A 21,628-nucleotide genomic window follows, 5' to 3' on the forward strand; every position below is an offset into this window, starting at 1 on the left:
TCATTTTCTTTCTTAGGCCATAGTATCCATTACGAACTTTAAATACTAAACTTGAAACAATTCCAGTAAATAATGTCGATAAAATCAGCAAAATATCTAATATCGGGAGGTACCGTTATATGGGGGCTATAAGAATGATCAAAATACCGCATATCGGAAGGTACCGTTATATGGGGACTATACGAAGACGTGGACCTTCATGGCCCATTTTCAATACCAAAAGTCCTGCACACATAATACACATTTGAGTAAATTTTTATCAACTTACTTCATTTCGTTCGGATGCTAGAGTGATTTCCAAAGACGGACGGACATTGCTAAATCGAAATATAATTTTATGCTGATCAAGAATATATATACTTTGTGGGGTCTAAAATGTATATTTCGAGGTGTTACAAACGGAATGGCAAACTTAATATATGGAGGGTATAAAAAAATGTAAAAATTATATCGTTTGACTTAGTTGCAGGTTTTTTTATCTCACCCTGTATATTTTTTGGATATTATTAAATACTTTAACCATTTTTCTGGAAATTTTATGTTAGACCGAAAAATTAGATCATCATAGTATACTAATAAAATGTTTGTAGTTTTTAGATCTAACGTATTCATATCCATCAATATATGATATCTTGAATTTAAATTCCCAGGCCCCCCGTATTGCGCGAGGTACAATGTTATTACATCAGAAATAACTAAAAGTCCAGCTTATCTAAAAATTTAGATCAATTTGTGCTGGTAAACAACAATGCCATTAGAAGCCACCGCGGTTGACATTAAAATTAAGCAGTGTCATTAATTAACATTTCAAAAACAAAAGAGAGCCAAGCAAGAGAGAGGGAGAGAGATAAAGAGAGCGTACGATATCTTTGATTTGATTGTGATAATTTTACCACGCACAATCGCCGAAATGCCCGACGACGGTGTGTTGCTTAAAATAAACTTGATAATAATTTCAATTTTTTTTTGGGGAAAACTACAACAACAGTCTCTCAGTTTATCGCTCAAAGCGATCGCGGCGTTTTCACGCATATCTATGAAATGCATAAAACCGAAAAATTTGTTAATCGCCGCTCTACAGTAGTGAATTTGTAGTGGACCGTGAAGGTTGTTTAGTGTCTCTTGTTTTCCGGTCGTTGACATCGTTTTGTTGTTTTTGTTTTTAAATAGATTCTTTTTTTGCGTGCAAATTTGTTCACAATGGGTTCACGTAGTTCGAAACACGAACCCAAGAGCTACGACATAGCTCCAGTAGTGTCTGACAAAGATTTTAAATATAAAAGAACACCGAGACCATTGCCGGAAGTTAAATTGCCAACGGTGATAGTTACACCCGAAACCCCCATTACGGAGGAACAACCGGGTGGGCCTCCAATTAATACATACGACACGAAAGATGAAACAACAATTAAACCAGAAGTGACCAAAGAAGAAATTCAGGTTGCAGTTGTCACATCCGCCGTGATCCAAGAAAATGACAAAGCAGCAGAAGAGGAAGAAGTGATGGATCCTCGCGTACCCACTTGGGTCAATAGGCAAACCATACAACCTGTGCTAATGAAGCTGTATCCCAATTTCAATGAAATCATTTCGTTCAAAGCCAAACCCGCCTTGGCTGCTGGCGAAAATTATTCCACGCTTATCTTGAGAGTTTATGTTACATTTAGCCTCTTGGATGGGACCAACAAAGATCTGACCTTTATGTTAAAGGTAGCTCACGACACTGAGGAAATGCAGCTAATGCTGAAACACATGAACTTCTTCCAAGTCGAAAATGCCGCCTACAATGAAGTCCTTCCGGAAATGGAAGAAATGTATCACAAGGCTGGTGTAAATGTGTCCTTTGGTCCCAAGGCCTACATTATGGCCGAAGAAGCTCCCGTCGATTACTATTGTTTAATGGAAGATTTGGGATCTCGAAACTTTAAGAATGCCAATCGCTTGGAATGTTTGGATATGGAACACACACTGGCAGTGTTGCGCAAAATGGCTCAGTTACATGCCGCCTCAGCTGTTCGTGTTCTGCTCAAGGGAGATTACGATGAGAAGTTCAATCGTGATTTGGATAATCCAATGAGCCGTGGTTTTATGCAGCAAATGTTTAGCTCCTTCAAGAAACCATTTTTGGATAATATCAAGTTGTTTGAGAATGGTGAAAAATATTATGATGCAATGGTAAGTAACTGTCACAAAGTTATAATGACTTTTGGAATGCCACTTAGAATTGATGTCAGCTGAATATTTTTTGAAAAACAAAAATATTAAATTTTAATTCAATTGGTATTATGATATAAAAGAAAAAAATCACATGCCAAACCAGTGCAGTCTTAGATTTTAGTACTCAGAAAGGAAAAGAAGTACAAGTACAAACTCGTGACTGATAAATACTATATTTCTACGGATGATTGAATATTGAAAATTATTTAAAAAATATGGGAATACAGTTTTAGCTATACTGTCGACTCCATACTACTGACACTTAAGATAAGTAGAACAAGTTAAAATGTATCAATCGGTTTTGCCGACAGATAAATACCCATAGCATATGTTCGACTATTTAAATATATTTGGATTTCTGCTATGATTATTCAAATGGAGAAGGTTCTAAAGGAATGGGTCATTATTACCCATTTCGTAAAAAAATTGGGAATGAAGTTTCAGATATACATGGTTAGCCATATTCGACGGACCCATGTTTTTTTCGATGACTCTTTGGGCCCATTCCAATCGACGAGGCTTGTCCGCAGGCAACATTCTTTGCGTCAATTGAATTTTGTACGGGAACAAATGCAAATCAATGAGAATAATCCGTTGTAAAGTGGACCGAGCCATGCCCAACTGCTGAGAACGGCGTTTTTGGGATGTTCTTGGGGACCTCTCAACACTGGTTCGTACGGCAGCGATATTCTCGGCCGATCGCCTTGGTCAAATTTTTTATGGCCTCTTTGGATTAGAAAGAGCCTTACCAGTTGAAAATTTTTCGTATAAACGCCTAATGATGTTCTTAGAAGGCGCACTTCTCACATTTTTTAATGTTTTAAAAGCACGTTGAGTTTTCACAATTGACTTCTTCTGTTGAATGTAAATTTCAACTTTTTCAGAGCGCTCGCGTGGCGTGTATTGGTTCATGGTAAAAATTTGCTTGGACTGACGCTTCAAACGCTGTATGTCATTAAGCGATGTGACATCTCTGTCAAAAGTTATGGCGTTGCCAGATGGGTCCGTCGAATATGGGCAACCCTGTACCGTCGAGTAGGTTTATTTCGTATCGGACCTAAATAAATACGTTATATATAATGCAACATATCATAATGGACTATATAATCGTCACTTCATTCACTTTATATGCAATATTTCATAATTTTTAGAAAATGTAAAAATGTGCGTCAGTTACCAGATATACAGGACTGTCACAGAAACCATGTCGGTTTTGCTTATTGTCGTTTTTGTAAACCAATGTTGGTTTCATTTGGTGTCATGAAACCAAGTTGGTTTTGTCAATTTCGAATGTAAATAAAACCAATGTTCGAAACAGCTGTTGTTGCTTACATGTGTTGTTTGTTTATTTGTCATTGAAATATCATTAAAAGTAAAGTAAATAAAAAAAGGAATAAGTCGCTATAAATAAAGTAAGATGGCATCAGCAGTGGTAGTTTTTGTGTTGTTGGACGAAGAACTCTCAGAAAAGGTGACGAGAAAAGCTCTTAGAGATTTCACTGGAGTTGCCGGAGATAGTTTTAAATATCCTTTAAAAAATCTTTAAAAAATCCACGTTTATAGTCCTTTAAATACTCTTTAAAAAATCTTTAAAAAATCCACGTTTATAGTCCTTTAAATACTCTTTAAAAAAATCTTTAAAAATCCACGTTTATCCACCAAATCATTTTCTCTTGTCGTTTTTAAAACCAATAGTGACAAAATTGGTTTCTATGACAGCCCTGATAGTCGACTACATACATACTTCATCGTATACATATATAAATATTGGTGTGGGCAAAATTACAAGAAAATGGAACATTTATATCCAATTTTATGCGAGATCATAAATTCCATATTTATCTCGGGTTTCTGGTAAAGAATCGCTGACTTGTTCGCAAGTTATGAGAGATAAAATTATTAAAAAATTGTGACCCTTTGTGGATGAGGTACCAGAAGGGTTCGCAGATATTTATCATCTTCACAACAGATTTTGTGTTAGCAAAAATGTTTGTATGTGTGAAATTTGAAGAGAACCGGATGTTAATTTTGAATTTTTTTTTTTGTTATTCAAATCAGATCATACCAGAAGGAATGATCCGATCTTTAGCATCACTATGGCAGATCTTGTGTTATCATAAATGTTAAGATGTGTGAAATATGAAGAGAACCGGATGCTTATATTGGATTTTATGATAGTTTTTGTTATTCAAAATATTGACGCTTTGTGGGAGTTACTAGAAGGAGTAGTCCGATAAATTCCATCTTCATAGCAGACCTTGGGTTAAAAAAATATTGTGGTGGGTGTAATTTGAAATCAATCACATTTTTAAAGAGTTGTAATCATGCGATATTGTCTATTTTCGCATCTGACCCAGCACTGATGAAAATATTGAGATTTTCGAAGTTTGCACAAAATTGGATGATCCTTTCTCAATCTATGCCGTAAATTATTATCTTTGACAATTTTGCCGTTTTGTGGCACAGGTACCAGAAGGAGTGGACTGATTTTGCCCATCTCGATCTGATCCAAGCTCGATCTAAATTTGACAATAATATCACAATGTACCAAGTTTGAACTTAATCGAATAATCGCATCGAGAGTTATCGTGCGTAACAGCCAGACAGACGGATACACCTGATCGACTCCAAATGTCCTGACAGGGATTTGGTCCAAAGAGACCTAAGGTCAACAGCCTATTTGGCCGTATCAAATGACATATACCCTTTGTAGCCTTATGACTAAGGGTATAAATGTCGGATTATACAGAACTTAGAGAAATTAAACTATGATTTAGCAATTTGATGGAGTTAGTATTTTTCTCAAAATTTTGACCTTTTGAACAAAAATATTGTCTAATTTGACACTAGACATAAGTTTTACCTCAAATATTACAATGTGCTAAGATTGAACAATTTCGAATCATACCATTACGCATTATGAGATTTTAATGTTTTTTATTGCAAATTGGTTTAAGTTTTGCGAGGGAGGTATCAAAAGAGTGGGCCAATATATTCGATTTTTACACGTGGTCTAATATAGGACTAAATATTAGTATAAAGACAATCGGACAATGTCTTACATATTACGAGAGTTTTTGCAATTGTTCACTTTTGCTGGACGCAGTGTTTAGAGGGGTGGGCCAATATTACCATTTTCACACCTGTCCATTTAAGCATAATATGAGATTTTTATTTCTTTCCAAAATTTCGAACTTTTGTTGGGAAAGAACCATTAGGAGTAAACCAATTGCCAATCTTCGAACTCGATCTAAGTCTGTACCGAGTTTGAACAAAATCGGATACTCTTTTTCCAGAGTTAAGGATTATTTAGACATGACATAAAACATCGCCTAAAACGAATGAGCCTAAACACATTTAATGTGGTCGATTTGCAGTGCCATAAAGAGCTCTTATTTACACATTTCTGCAATAATATACAAATAAATGTACATAAATAGAGAAATTCAATTGATATCTACGGTAACGGTTATGGCTATAGTATTGTGGTATGTCACCAATAATCAATTACATTATATCTCAAAAGACTGTTTTGAACATCCTTTTTTATATCGTTATGGATATGGCACGTATATTTGAAATTTATCGTGCACATGCCCTAATACGGATTTCGCCTAAAGAGGCCTAGGCCCTAACTAAGTTATGTTAATAAGCAATTTATTAGCTGTATCACATGGCAAATGTTTATTCGAAGGATGAGTCTCATGAAAATGTCATCGCAGTACCATTTTGTGTTTATTTATATTTTTTTTGTGGTTTTCGTATCCTTAAGGTCAAATTTCCAAAAATTCTTCTTGTCTCACCCCTCAAACAGGAATAACTTATTTAGGTAAATTTTAATATAAATGTAAGATAATTGTTAATTTTATAATTTGATTTATTTTGATTTTTAAATGTTTCGTATTTCAATATTGTAATGGCCTATGACAAAACTTAACGGTAACTCCCTATATTCGATATTTTCAACTTTTTTTTTTTGAAAATTTACAAATATTGGACGGTTTTCAAAGTCCGAACTTACTGCTTTTTACTTGTTTAGTACCAAAAATGTACAATTTCTAAAACAATTTTGCATTTTCAGACAAAGCCCAATAAAATCGTTGAATTTTAGCTCTAAGAGTGCAACATCAAATACTTTTTAGTACAACATATTTTCAAATGCCACTAGGCATGGAAAAGTGTGAGATTTAAAGAAAAAATACAATTTTTTAATAATTTAGTACCCTTTTAGTATGACGTTATACCCTTTTCGTACGGGTCTAAATCGAGCAAAACATGATCGCTTTATCGAGCTAATCAGAATTTGGTTCGTTTCATTGTTTCCATTCCTAAGTGACTTCGAGCGAGTTTCATTCCTTACTCGAATTCAAGCGAGTTTTTTCGGAGGCCATACCAGGCAAAAAAATCCTCGTACTAACAGCGACCTATATGCGAAATTAGAAGATTCTACCTGTTAATGTTTAGAGTTTTAGTATACAATCACAGATTGCAGTAATTTTTTGGTTCCTGTTTAGTACAAACGTCCTGCATACGAAATTTTAAGAAAATATAATGTTATCCCAAAACCAAGGTTTTTTAGTACTTTTTAATTCGAATTTCCAAAACTCCGCTTTATCGCCTTTTACACCTGTATGTATAAATATATATTTTATAAATAACAAGTAAAAAAGCTGTAAGTTCGGCCGGGCCCTCCCCAATTTGGTACAAATTTAACAATTTTCAAAAAAAAAAGTAATAAAATTCGTTAAAAATTCTGTTAAAATCTTAAAAATACCGAATGTAGCCGTATATTAGGGTCTGTACGTCGACGTGGACCTGCATAGACGACTTTTGTCACAAGCTATTACAATATTCAAGTGCGAAACTTGAAAAAAAATCTGTTTATAATGTAGCTAAAATCACCAAAATACCGAATATAGGGAGGTACCATGGGGTTCTAAAACGAGGACCCACACAGACCTATGCGAAGACGTGAACCCACAAGGCCTATTTCCTTTCTTAAGCCGTAGTATCTATTTCGAACTTTTAATATTAATTTTAAAACAATTCCGGTAAATAATGTCGCCAAAATCATCAAAATACCGAATATAGGGAGGTACCGTTATATGGGGCTATACGAAGAAGTGGACCTGCATGACCCATTTTCTGTTTTATGCTGTAGTATCTATTACGAACTTCAAATACCAATTTTGAAACAATACTGGTAAACAATGTCACTAAAATCATCAGAATACCGAATATCGGGGGGTACCGTTATATGGGGGCTATACGAAGAAGTCGACCTACATGGCCGATTTTCTGTTTTATGCTGTGGTATCTATGACGAACTTCAAATACAAAATTTGAAACAATTCCAGTAAATAATGTTGCTAAAATCATCAAAATACTGAATATTGGGGGGTACCATTATATGGGGGCTATACGAAGACGTGGACCTACATGGCCCATTTTCAATACCAAAAGTCCTGTAGACATAATACACATTTCAGTAAAATTTTATCTACTTACTTCATTTCGTTCGGAAGCTAGAGTGATTTCTACAGACGGACAGACCGACGGACATTGATAAATCGACATAGAATTTTATGCTGATCAAAAATATATATACTTTGTGGGGTCTAAAATGTATATTTCGAGGTGTTACAAATGGAATGACTAACTTAATATACCCTCCATACTATGGTGGAAGGTATAATAATATTTGTAGAGTTTGATGTCATAGTTAGTTTTTTTTTTTTTTTCAGAACAATTTCTTCGACAACTCTGTTGAAGAGTTCATGGTAGGTCGTAAACCAAATCCCGATTTCTTCAACTGTCTGAATCATGGCGATTCGTGGTCCAATAACATTCTCTTCAAATATGACGATAATGGCAAATTAGAAGATGTCCTCTACGTGGATTTCCAAAATACCAATTACGGGTCGCCAGCTCAGGACTTTTTCTATTTCCTTATATCATCAACACAAATTGATATTAAGGTTGACAAGTTCGAATACTTCGTGAGCTATTACCATCAACATTTGGTGGAAAATTTGAATTTGTTGTCATATCCTGAGGAGAAAATACCCTCTCTAAGAGAATTCCACAAGCAGCTGATTACCTATGGTTCGTGGGCCACAATTACTGCCTTCATGACAATGGGTGTTGTGCTTTTGGATCCCACCGACAGTGCCAAATTTGAGAATTTCATTGGCGAAGAAAAAGAGAGTGTGGACTTTAAGAATAACGTTTACTCCAATCCACGTTATATCAAACATATTAATGTGCTGTTGCCCTGGCTGTACAATCATGGCTATATGGAACCAAAGTAGGTGACACAACAATTTTCTTGAGAAAGTAATTGTCATTGGACATTTTCTTACAGATTTGCTGCTCTAAAAGCAGAGGAAACAACCCCTGAAGCTGTCTCGGCTCCATCCACCAAAGACATTCCGGAATGGTTAAACGAATCGTATTTCGAAGACATACTCCGTGGAGAATTTGAAAATTATGAAAAAATTATCAAGTTCAACGTCAGCCCAGCAACAAATGCCGGAGATAACTATTCGTCGATAATGTTGAAGACCGACATCGATATCGAGCTAAAGGGTACGTGAGTATTTTGTGGTCGGTATTTATGGAACTTGTTGAGAATATGCCCACTCATCGAGTGCTATCTATTGAATGTTTTTTTTTCGTTCATTTTTATACTGCGTGGTATCCGATGGGGAGTACAATGCTCGCCATGTTATCAAGGTAATATTTTGAAGCGTGCCTTAGGCGATAATGGGCATTGGTTTAATTCTCCCGATAAGAACGGTGTTCGTTTTGTTTTGTTTTGGAATAGATCAATAAAGTTTGCCGTAAAATTATTAATGGGTCCGGGACATCTAAGTTATTAATGGGTGTAGTAAATGGGTATAACAACAAATTGTTATAGCTTTAATAAAGATACTCATAAAAATAATATTTCCCATCGATTTTGATAAAAAATAGGTTTCTTTGGGGGTAGAAAACCATCCGAGAGAATTTATTAATATATAAATATAATAGAACAATGTTTGCTTGTTTGTTCGGGATAACATGGTATTTTGTTGTTGCAAAATGGTCAGGCTTAATCCCATTATTGTTTTTCTTATAAAAACAACTTTAGTTTATTAGTGGAGAACGATGGTAATGTTTACCAGGGGGTAAGGCAGGGAATACCTAGGTTTCGAAAAGAGCCACCAATCTTTATCAGTTCCCTTTTTTTATGTCTCGGATATTTTCCCCAGAACTTATTTTAAGAATAACTTCTATGACAAAAAACTTTTCTTACTAAAGTGACGAGATCGTAAGCTTAATAGAAGAGGAGCCAAAGAATTACAGAAAACTAAAATTCTTTTGGAAAAACTTCTAAATCTTACAACCGCACTTATAAAATTTTTTATCTTTTTCTACTTTTAAAGCTTTCCTTTTACACGAACGAAGTGGCATAACCACGTAAGTTGATTTTGTCTGTTACAACAAAAACCTTCTCGTCGACCGTGCCTTGTCTATTACCCTACACAACTATGCGTATTTAGTAGAGCTACCATAGAAAAAGACGTTTTTATTGAATGCGTATTATGACTTTATAGCAGTTACGGAGGCATTTGTATCCCTTGACTTTGAGAACGTTTAAAATAAAACATATATTTCGGAGCTTTAGATATATCAGCTTCGATTTTTACTAAACTCATCCTAATTGAGTTCATATTGCACTTTTTGTGTACAGGTAACGTGAAATCGGATTAAGAAATATGTGGGACCTATATTTGAACCGATCTGTATGGTATATATATGGAGTGCATTTTACGGGCTAAGTGTCTTAAATACAAAATCGGATGAAACTTATATATCGATTTTCACAAAATTTGACACATTTTCGCTCATATGTGCCAGAATCAATGCAATTCGGGCTGAATTCGGAACAAGGAGCTGTAGCTATATCTGAGCCGATTTTCACGAAATTTGATTTATTTGCTTCTAGACTGAATTCGGTGGGATGTAACAAAAATTCAGGACTTTTTGGCAGATATTGGCCATTTGGTGCACGATGAACCCAAAATCGGTTGAGGATATATATGGGAGCTATATCCAAATCTAAATCGATCTTGATATAATTTGGCAGTGGTATTTGTGGGCTGTATCAATATCTGGTACAATATATAATTGGTATCGAATGCATATTACAAATGCGAGAGACTTTAAAATTGGATGAAACATATACATATATGGGAGCTATAGCTATATCTGACGTACTTGCTTCTATACTAAATTCGGTCGGATGTACCAAAATTCAAGATTTTTGAACTGATATATACCATGCCATAACCCTATATCGGTTGAAGATATATGAGAGCTATATCTAAGTCTGATCCGATTAATACCAATTTCAATAGGGTTTGTCCTTGGGCCAAACAAATGTTGTTTGGAAGGACAGACGGACTGATGTGCATAAATCGATTCAAAAAGTGATTCTATGAAGATCTTCAGAGGTAACTATGGGTCTATCTCGCTTCCTTCTCCATGTTACAAACAAATGCACAAAGATATAATACCCTTACCACAATGTGGTGTAGGGTATAAATGTTGGTATGGGCAAAATTGAGTATTTATATCTAATTTTATGCGACAGTTTCGCAAGTTATGACAGATAAATAGTGACCCTTTGTGGGTGAGGTGAGGAAGGGGCTCACAGATATATATCATCTTCACAACAGAAAAAATTTGTTTGTGTGAAATTTGAAAAGCGTTGGATTCTTTGTTTGCTTTTTTTGAACGTTTTATTTTTCCGATCAGATCCAATCTTGAACCCTAATTGGGGAGGTACCAGATGGAGTGGTCCGATCTCTACCATCTTTATAACAGACCTTGTGCTAATGGAAATATTGAGATGTGGAAAGTTTGAATGGAATCGAATATTAATTTCGCTTTTTATGGGCTTCATGGATGTTTAAAATGTTGACCCTTTGTGGGGGAGATGCCAGAAGGACTAGTCCGATATGTCACATCTTCACACCAAACTTTGGGTGAATAAAAGTATTGTGATGTGTGTAATATGAAGACAATCGGGCTCATACATCACATTTTATAAGAGTTATAATTATTCCAAATTTTGACCCTTGGTGGGTGACATACTTGATGAAGAGAGCCGATGTAGTCAGGTGCGAAATCTAGCACTGGTCCAAATATTGGGATTTGCTAAATTGGAGACAAATCACATTTTCCGTTTTCTTTTTTTGCAGTAATATATTTCTTTTGAAAATTTCGACCTTTTCGAAAGACATTATCCATCTCCGAACTAGATCTATGTTAGATAAGAATATTACGATGCACCAAGCTTGGACCAAATCGAATACTCCCTTCGAGATGTTGGTCCGCTCGTCCAGACTGTCAGACGAGCGGACCAACATCGCTAGATCGACTGTAAAATGTCCTGAACCGGATTTGGTCCAAAGAGACCAAGGGTCTATTACGATGTTCACGTTTTTGCCGTATTAAATTGTATCACTCTCAAGCCATATTGTTGAGGGTATAAAAAACATATAAAGCACTTAGTGTCTTCCGGTTTATTGTTCATCACGAAACTGCCAAAATTTAAACCAATCATTCATGCCATAATTTAAGTCTCTGCCAAGCTTAACGTTGTTCTCACTTCTTCTAAACTAGAATTGCCCTCTTCATTTCAGATAAGACCCAACGTAGCCTCTCGTATATGGTAAAAATTCCACCGAAGGGAGAAGAAGCCCTAGCCATCATTGCCTTCTTGGGCTCGTTTAATAAGGAAACACTTGCCTACAATGAAATCATACCTAAACTTGAGAAGATATTCAAAGAACAAGCCAACACCGAAGTTGTTTTCGGACCAAAGAGTTACAAACCCACTGTGGACAATGGGGTGCAGAAATTGATTTTGGAAAATCTACGTTTGAAGGGATTCAAGAATGCCGATCGTTTACAGGGGTTGGATATGAAACACACTCTGGAGACCTTAAAGAAATTGGCACAATTCCATGCTGCCTCCGCTTGTTTGTATGAGGCTGAAGGCCCATATCCGGACATTTTTGAACGCTCCGCTTATGAGCCAGAATTTAAGGAAATGCATTTGGCCAAATTTAAGGATTTCTATAATGTCTTCCTCGATTGCTGCAAGCAATACGATGGTCATGAGGAGTACATTGAACAGTTGGTAGGTACATTTAGATTCGTTAAATTTTTCACTTTTTCATTTTTTGTTCTTTTTCCAAAGGAATACTATTTCAACAATGCCTATGAAAGCCTAGCCAAGGCTTTTTCCGTAGATCGGAGCAAATTTAATGTCTTAAATCATGGCGATTGTTGGGTGAACAACATTATGTTCCAGTACAACGATGAGGGTCAAATAGCCAATACCTATTTCGTTGATTTCCAATTGATGTGGTACGGTTCGCCAGCCTTTGACCTCTACTATTTTATTTTGTCTTCAACACAATTTGAAATGAAAATCGATTCTTTTGATTACTTCGTTCGCTACTATCATGAACAACTTAAGACTGCTTTGGAGTTACTTAAATACCCTAAGGATATACCAAGTCTTAAGGATTTGCATATTGATATTTTGGAACATGGACCTTTTGGTAGGTTGAAAGATATTTAAATAGTGACTTATTTTACAAATGACCAACTTAAACGTATTTTTAGCTCCCTATGCCGTTTCTGGAGTCATGTCTGCTGCCTTATTGGATCCCACAGAAAATGCCAGTTTGGAAACAATGTTGGCATCTGGTGAAGATTCCGATGCCTTTAAGAGAAATATGTACCTGAATCCTCGTTATCGCAAACATGCCGAAATAGTATTCCCTTGGATGGTTAGACGCGGTCTTTTGGATTTGATGTAAGTAGGAGTACAAGATTAAAATTTTAGCAGAAATTATGTACCAGGGTTGGGAGCCCGGTATATTTCCAAAATTGTTAGTATTTGTACATTTCTTTTTCATATTCATCAAGGCCCAGAAGAAACATCTAGGTCAGTTCCGAACCGAACTGGTTTTTCTGAAAATGAACCGAGACGTGATTTTAGCTGCGTTCTTCTTCGGAATAGTTTCAAATTCCTAATACCGAATATGGGAGCTATACGAAGACCTGGACCTATATAGGCAACTTTCTGTGATAGGGTATTATTCCATTCCGGAATATAATTTCGCTGAAATCAGCAAAATACCAAATTAAGGGAGGTATATGGGGGATATACGAATAACTGGACCTGCATAGGCAATTTTCTGTCACAGGTTGTATTACTCATTATGAAGTGCAAATACGAAATTTTGAATCCATTCCGGAGAATAATTTCGCTGAAGTCAGCAAAATACCGAATAAGGGAGGCTATACGAAGACCTAGACCTGCATAGGCAATTTTCTGTCACAGGTTGTAGCAATCATTACGAAGTGCGAATACGAAATTTGAAACCATTCTGGAGAATAATGTCGCTAAAATCAGCAAAATACCGAATAACGGGAGGTACCGTTATATGCAGGCTATACCTAAACGTGGACCCATGTAGCACATTTTCAATAACAAAAGTCCTGCAGACCAAACACACATTTGAGTAAAATATTATAAAGCTAGAGTGATTACCAAAGACGGACAGACGGACGGACATTGCTAAAATATCTTAGAATTTTACGCTGATCCAGAATATATTTATTTTGTTGGGCCTACAATTTTTATTTCGATGAGTTACAAACGAAATGACGAAATCAATATATATCCTTCATACAAGTAAAAAAGCAGTAAGTTCGGCCGGACTGAACTTTGAATACCCTCCACCATTTGGAACGAATTAGGACATTTTCAAAAAAAATCCATTAAAAATACCCAACATCGAAAGGTGCCGATATATGGGGGATATACAACAGACGGACGGGGTCTAAAATGATTATTTGGATGAGTTACAAACGGAATTACGAAGTTAATATACCCTCTATACTATGTATGGTGGAGGGTATAAAAATGGTTCGATTCGGTTAAACAAAACTGACCCATGGTTCAAAAGGTAATGTGAACCGCTGAACTAAACCAACTCAAATCGACAAGTTGTTTGCAGCCCTCATATAATTAAATGTGGGAAGTAGTATTGATTTAAGTACGTGTTTTTGTAAATATGTTCTAAGTGTGACAACTGTACTAAATAGTACTAAATTCGATACAATTTGGTTTTGGTTGAACGGATAGATTGGGAAATTTAAATTATTGATATTGGGGTTTCTGCTGGTATGTAGGGTAAATAATAAGTGCTTGGTTTGGAAATACGTTCAGCAAGTGTACGAAAGGTACTAAATGCTACTAAATTTGGTATTGAATGAACGGATGCTTCTTGAAATCTTAAATTTAGCATTAAGATCCGTGTTAGTGTGAAGGTTGAGATTTAGCAATAGTTTTGGAAATAAGTACTTAGAAGTACTAAGTGGTACTAATTTTGGTATTTGGGTATGGAATAGAGTTGTAAAGATTTTGGCATGTCACGGTTGAGATTTGGAGATGGTTTTGGAAACATGCACTAAAAGGTACTAAATGGTACTAAATTTGGTATTTGAGTATGAGACTAAGTTGAAAGTCTAAAATTTGGCATTAGGACTACCTTTTGTGCGGTTTGATTTATACATAGGGAAGGATTTAGAAAATTCGTACTAAAAAGTACAAAAGGAACTAAATAGTATTAACTTTAGTATATAGGGAAGAGATAGAGCTGAAAATCTGAAATTTGGAGTGAAAGGTTTTTGAAATTCTAACAAAAGTACTAAAATGAACTAAATTTGAATAATTTGGATCATTTGAAATGTTGGTATTGGAGTACTCGTTGATGGTAGGATTGTGATAAAGAAGTAGTTTTGGAATATTTGGTGAAATTGGGTATTGATACAGATAGTGCTGAAATGTGAAATTTGGTATTAGACCCGCTGTACATGTGCAGCCTGAACATATAAGGGTGGTTTCGAAAATGTATACTACAAATGTACAAGTACTAAATGGTACTATATTTGGTATTGGGTGAAAGGATGAAATCCTCAAATTTGATATTGAGGTCTCTATTGGTATATAAAGTTGGGATGTGGAGTTGATTTTGGAAACGTGTGCTATAATTGTACGAAAAGTACTAAAAAGTACCATATTTGGTAAAATTTGGCATTGGGTGAACAGATAAAGCTTGAAATCTGTAATTTGATATTGGGGTCGCTGTTCACGTGTAGCCTGTACATATGAAGGTGATTTCGGTAATGTAAACCATAATTGTACGAAAAGTATTGAATGGTACTAAATTTGGTATTGGGTGAATGGATAGGACTGAAATCCTCAAATTTGATATTGAGGTCTCTGTTGGTATCTGGAATTGAGATATGGGGGTGGTTTTGGCAATGTGTACATTAATTGCACGACGAGTCCTAAATGGTACTATATTTGGTACAATTTGGTATTGGGTAATGGGATAGTGCTTAAAATCTGAAATTAGGTATCAGATCGCTGTTCATATGTAGCCTGGACATACGAAGGTGGTTTCGGAAATGTGTATAATATTGTACGGTAAGTACTGAATTGCACAATGTTTGGTATTGGGTGAAGATTACTGACGGCATGTGTGTTTGAGATTTTTCGGTGGTTTGAAAATACGTCCTATATTTGTACGAAAAGTACTAAATGGGTGAAGGGATAGTGCTGCCGTCTTCAAATTTCACAGTTGAGTTGGTTTTGGAATGTGTTCTATAATTGTACGAAAATTACTAAATAGTACTTAATTTGGTATTGGGTGAAGAGATATAGCTGGGATTTCGAAAGTTGATATTAAGGTCTATGTTGGTATCTGGAGGAAGTTTTTAAAATGTGTGCTATAATTGTTCGAAAAGTACTGAATTATACTAATTTTGGATCACTGCTGGTGTCTGGGAGGAAGAAATGTGGATTGCTTTGGATATGGGTACTAAATGTTGCTAAATTTGTATTGAGTGGAGGGAAAGAGCTGAAATTCTGAAATTGAATATTGAGGTCCTGTTGGTTTCTAGGGTTTACATATGGAGACCTTAAAATAGTTTCGGACATAAAAATGGGTTGTTGGTCCATTGTGCAATGGTATTACTAATATCCTCATCTGGAAACTTTAAAATATATTTTTTTTGAACTTTTTGCAGTAAAAGGTAATCATTTTCCTATTATTTTTCCGAAGGAAGAAAAACTGGAATAAAATATAAAACCTTGAAAGTCTGAAAATGTAGTACGAAGTTTTGTGCTTTGTTGTTTCTGAGTGCTAAAAAGACCTAACACTAACTGTTGGAAGAAATATAAAATTTTAAGGTCGACTTTTCGCTACGAAGTTTTTAATGAAAGAATAACGAACTTTTAGAGCTACTTATGTGCCTAACCTTTGTAGTCCTAATTTGTAATCCATTTTCGTATGTCTGATTAACTCTAACTTCAAAATTCGCATCACGCTTCATATAAATAATAAACTCTTTCTGATCTATTCTCTTCTGAGTTGCATCATGAAACACCTTGAGACGTCCGATCTTTCTTTAAATGTTAAACATACTTTCAAGAAATGTTAATTATACCCTACACCACATAGTGGTAAGGGTATTATGTCTTTGTGCATTTGTTTGTAACATGGAGAAGGAAACGAGATAGACCCATAGTTACTTTTGAGAACCTTCATAGAATCACTTTCTGAGTCGATTTATGCATGTCAGTCCGTCTGTCCGTCCGTCCGTCCGTCCGTCCGTCCGTCCGTCTGTCCATGTATTCTTGTGAACAAAATGCAGGTCGCATTTATTATCCGATTGAGATGAAATTCTCCAAACAATATTTTTTTGGCCCAAGGACGAACCCTATTGAAATTGGTGAGAATCGGATCAAATTTAGATATAGCTCCCATATATATCTTCATCCGATTTCGGGTTAAATGTGCACCAAATGTCCACTATCAGTCCAAATTACCTGAATTTTGGCTCACCCAACCGAGTTCGGCCTAGAAGCAAGTATATCAAATTTGGAGAAAATCGGTTGTGATATAGCTATAGCTCCCATATATATCTTTCATCCGATTTGATCTTTAAGTCCCTCACATTCCTACTATGCACTCCACAACCGTGATATTTGGTACCAGGTATTAGATGAAGCACAGAAATAGCTGTTTTAAATTTTATCGAAATCGGTTCAGATTTGGATATAGCTCCCATATATATCTTCATCCGATTTCGGGTTAAATGTGCACCAAATGTCCACTATCAGTCCAAATTATCTGAATTTTGGCACACCCAACCGAGTTCGGCCTAGAAGCAAGTATATCAAATTTGGAGAAAATCGGTTCAGATATTGCTATAGCTCCCATATATATCTTTCATCCGATTTGATCTTTAAGTCCCTCACATTCCTACTATGCACTCCACAACCGTGATATTTGGTACCAGGTATTAGATGAAGCACAGAAATAGCTGTTTTAAATTTTATCGAAATCGGTTCAGATTTGGATATAGCTCCCATATATATCTTCATCCGATTTCGGGTTAATTGACCACCAAATGGCCAATATCAGCCCAAATGGCCCGAACCTTGGCACATGTGACCGAGATTAGCCTTGAAGCAAATACAACAAATTTGGAGAAAATCGGTTCAGAAACAGCTATAGCTACCATATATATGTTTTATCCGATTTGGTGTTTAAGCCTCTCACATTCGTAATATGCACTCCACAAGAATGATATTTGGTACTAGATATAAGATACAGCCCAGAAATAGCTGTTTGTAATTTTATCGAAATCGGTTCAGATTTGGATATAGCTCCCATATATATCTTCATCCGATTTCGGGTGATTGACCACCAAATGGCCGTAATAGCATCAATTTTGGCAAATCCGACCGAAACCAGCTTAGAAGCAAGTACACAAATTTTAGTAAAAATCGGTTCAGATATAGCTCTAGCTCCCATATATATATGTTTCATCCGATTTGCTCTTTAACTCCCTTACATTCGTAATATACTCTTCACAGGAATGATATTTGGTACCAGATATCAGATAAAGCCCAAAAATAGTCGATTTTAATTTTATCAAAATCTGTTCAGATTTGGATATAGCACCCATATGTATCTTCATCCGATTTCGTGTCAATTGTGCAACAAATGGCCAATATCAGCCCAAATCACCTGAATTTTTGTACATAAGACCGAATTCAGTCTAGAAGCTAATACGTCAAATTTGGAGAAACCCGGTTCAAAGATAGCTATAGTTCGTAAAATGCACGATAGATTTTGATTTTGTACCAAATATCTCATAGAGCTCTGAAATGCCCTGTATTAACCTTTTTACGAGAGCTCTACTAAATATGCATAGTGGTGTAGGGTATCATATAGTCGGCCCCGCCCGACTTTTGAGCTTTCCTTACTGGTTTTATGTTAAAAAAATGTCAAATATCAGAGCAAGGTTTGATAAAGATATCATGTCAAAAATGCGCTTTAAGTGCCATGCTAAAGGTTCAGTTAAGATGTAATGCCAAAAGTTGAGTAAAAATTTATTTCTAAAATTCGGGTAATAATTCCTTGCTTAGTTTCCAAAACTGATTTGAATATTTTTTAAAACTGTAAAGGTTTCCTTTTTAATTTTCAAATATCGCTTTATCATTTAGCGTTGAAGTGACCGAAACTCAAGCTTCAGATCCAAAATTAAAAAACATCAAAATCCCCTCTTGGGTTGATGCCGAACATTTTGAAGATATTTTAAAAGCAGATTTTACAAATCTTGAAAAGATCACCAACATCACAGCCAATTCTGCAACTAAGTCTGGTGACAATTATGCCTCAAGCCTGCTAAGAGTTAAAGTCGATGCCCTGCTAAAGGATGGTAGCAATGTAAGCAAATCCTATATTCTGAAATTCCCTTTGCAATCTGAAGAGGAGAGTGGCATGGTTTCCATGTGGAATTTCTTTGAAAAGGAAATACTTATGTACAACAAATATTTGCCCGAATTTGAAGAACTGTACAGCAAATATGGTGGTAAATTTAATTTCGGACCAAAATCCTATCAATTCACCAAGGAAGTGGGAACTGATGTGATCATTATGGAAGATCTCTCAGTGTCTGGTTTCAAGTGTGGCGATCGTCGTGAAGGTTTAGACATGACTCATGTCGAGTGTGTCCTAACCAAATTGGCCCAATTCCATGCTGTATCGGCTAAATATGTTGAATTGAATGGTCCATTCCCAGAGAAGCTGCACAAAGGTATCTACTCCGAAGAGAGTCGGGCAATTTTCGAACTCATGGATAGAAGAAAATTTGTCGATTACTTCAAGGAATTCGAGAACAATGAAGAATATTTTGATAAAGTGGTGAGTGTGCGCAATCGATTTTCGATTACAGAGTCGATCAGGTTTTTGTCTTAAACCTAAATAAATATTGCAGCAGATTTTTTTAATTGACTAAAATTGGAAATTAAATTCGAAATTCATTTAAATATATTCAAATTTAAAATCTGGTAGCAAATCTGATTCGAACCTATAATCATTATTGAAAAATGTCCTAGATTTATCCCAAGTAATCTGATTTATATTCCCCTCATCCTTTCAGCCTGCCCTCTTGGATAATATGGTCGATATAACTATTCGTTTGGCTCAAGTCGATCCTACGGAATTCAATGTTCTTAATCATGGTGATGGTTGGCTAAACAATATCATGTTCAAACATGATGAAGCCGGTAACATCAAGGATGCCTATTTCGTAGATTATCAAGTCTGCAAATATGATTCACCTGCCCAAGATCTGTGGTATTTCATCATGTCATCCACGGAACAATCGATTAAGGTGGACAGTTTCGACTACTTCATTCGGTATTACCATGAAAAACTGGAGGAGAACCTGAAAATGTTGGAATATTCCGGACACATCCCCACTTTGAATGAATTACATCAGGTCATGTTGAAATATGGCTACCTAGGTAAGCAAACGCTAAATTATTTGCGCCCGGATTTCTATTTATTTCGTTTATTTCTTTAGGCTTCAACACCACCTTTGGCACAACAGCCGTCTGCCTCTTGGAATCAAATGAGCACGCCAATTTGGCCAACTTTGCTGCTGATACACCCGAAGGCAAAAAATTCCGTGACGATTTGTTCTTGAATTCCAAATATAAAGCCAATGCTGCTATCGTTTTCCCATGGCTAGCAAAACGGGGATGTTTGGATATTTAGAGTAGAACCGCAAAATTATAATTAACTAATTATAATAATTTATTGTAAATTTAGTTATATTTTTTTGTAAATTTTTTTCTAACATTTGTAAATAAAAAAAAATAAATTAAAAAATAATTTTTCAAAAACTTTATGATCGAAAATATACATTCAAATCTTCAAAGTACCGAAAATCAGAAGTTAACTTTATATGAGGGTCATATCCATATATATTCAAGATGAATGTTTTGTAGGTTTATCGATTTATCGAAATTCTATCGCCGAACTATCGAGGTGCTATCGATGAATCATCGACGTGATAGCGAGAATATAAATCAGTTATCGACGTGCTATAGATGAGCTACCAAGAGCTATCGATGAGTTTTAACCCTAAACGGCGTTCTATTAAAACGCTATCGAAGAGCAATCGATTTATTAAACCCCCGATAAACTAGCTAGCTAAACTAGCGATAAAGTTCAAAATTCTGGAACCGATTCCCCACACTTTCAAATCCCAAGTATTTTATAAATTCAATCAAAGTCACAGTGGGCCACGGAGTATTGTTGACAGGATATCGATGAGCTAACGACCAACTATGAACTATTAAAGTGTTGCCGACGACCAGTCCAGGTGCTATGGATGGAGTAATCAATGATTTAATGATAACCTCTTTCCAAAATGCGTTGAGTTACTCCTCTACGAGATGGTGATGAGCTATCGGATCCTATCGAGGTACAGAGATGACAACGACTTGAGCTGACGATTGACTCTTGGCAAGCTATTGAAAAGTTATCAACCGTCTGACATCTCTGTCATCGATACTACATCCCGATCGTTTGTCTTATTTTTTTGTCACTGTTTTGCGGTAGGGAATTTTAAAAAATTCGAGGAAAATCCGACAGATTATGAAAGTAGAGCTAGCCAGTAAACATGTAGCTAAAAGCTTTTAATAACCCTGCTACATTTTTAAGGAACATGAAAATTTCCAAATTAGGTCGAAAGGAAAGCCGTTAGATAGACAATTTTCCGTCATAGACTGTAGTACCCATTACGAGCTTCAAACACGAAATTTGAAACAAGACCGGTGAATAATGTTCTTAAAATAATCAAAATACCGAATATCAGGAAGTATCGTTATATGAGGGCTATACGAAAATGTGGGCCTGCATTTTGTAAATTTTGTCATAGGCTGTAATATCCATTACGGACTGATCAAGAATAT

At 35.7% G+C, this 21,628-nt stretch overlaps 1 protein-coding gene across 1 annotated transcript; it reads left to right on the plus strand.

Annotated features, from left to right (window-relative positions):
• Nucleotides 1-1,023: 1,023 nt before the first annotated feature.
• Nucleotides 1,024-20,527, plus strand: LOC101895777 (uncharacterized). Its single transcript, XM_059126492.1, has 9 exons — nt 1,024-2,175; nt 7,962-8,524; nt 8,582-8,805; nt 11,910-12,409; nt 12,470-12,836; nt 12,901-13,093; nt 18,869-19,568; nt 19,807-20,173; nt 20,233-20,527. The coding sequence occupies exons 1-9, from the start codon at nt 1,201-1,203 to the stop codon at nt 20,424-20,426; spliced, it is 4,083 nt and encodes a 1,360-aa protein (XP_058982475.1). The 5' UTR covers nt 1,024-1,200; the 3' UTR covers nt 20,427-20,527.
• Nucleotides 20,528-21,628: the final 1,101 nt, after the last annotated feature.

This window comes from Musca domestica, unplaced genomic scaffold (assembly GCF_030504385.1).
Source record: "Musca domestica strain aabys unplaced genomic scaffold, Musca_domestica.polishedcontigs.V.1.1 39, whole genome shotgun sequence".
NCBI classification, from domain to species: Eukaryota; Metazoa; Arthropoda; class Insecta; order Diptera; family Muscidae; genus Musca; species Musca domestica.

Bases quoted from the DNA above. Each gene is read 5' to 3' on its own strand.
- LOC101895777 (XM_059126492.1), top strand. From the start codon at position 1,201: ATGGGTTCACGTAGTTCGAAACACGAACCCAAGAGCTACGACATAGCT. The intron at 8,806-11,909 runs GTACGTGAGTAT...TCTTCATTTCAG, and splicing joins CATCGATATCGAGCTAAAGG to ATAAGACCCAACGTAGCCTC. The intron at 12,410-12,469 runs GTAGGTACATTT...CTTTTTCCAAAG, and splicing joins AGGAGTACATTGAACAGTTG to GAATACTATTTCAACAATGC.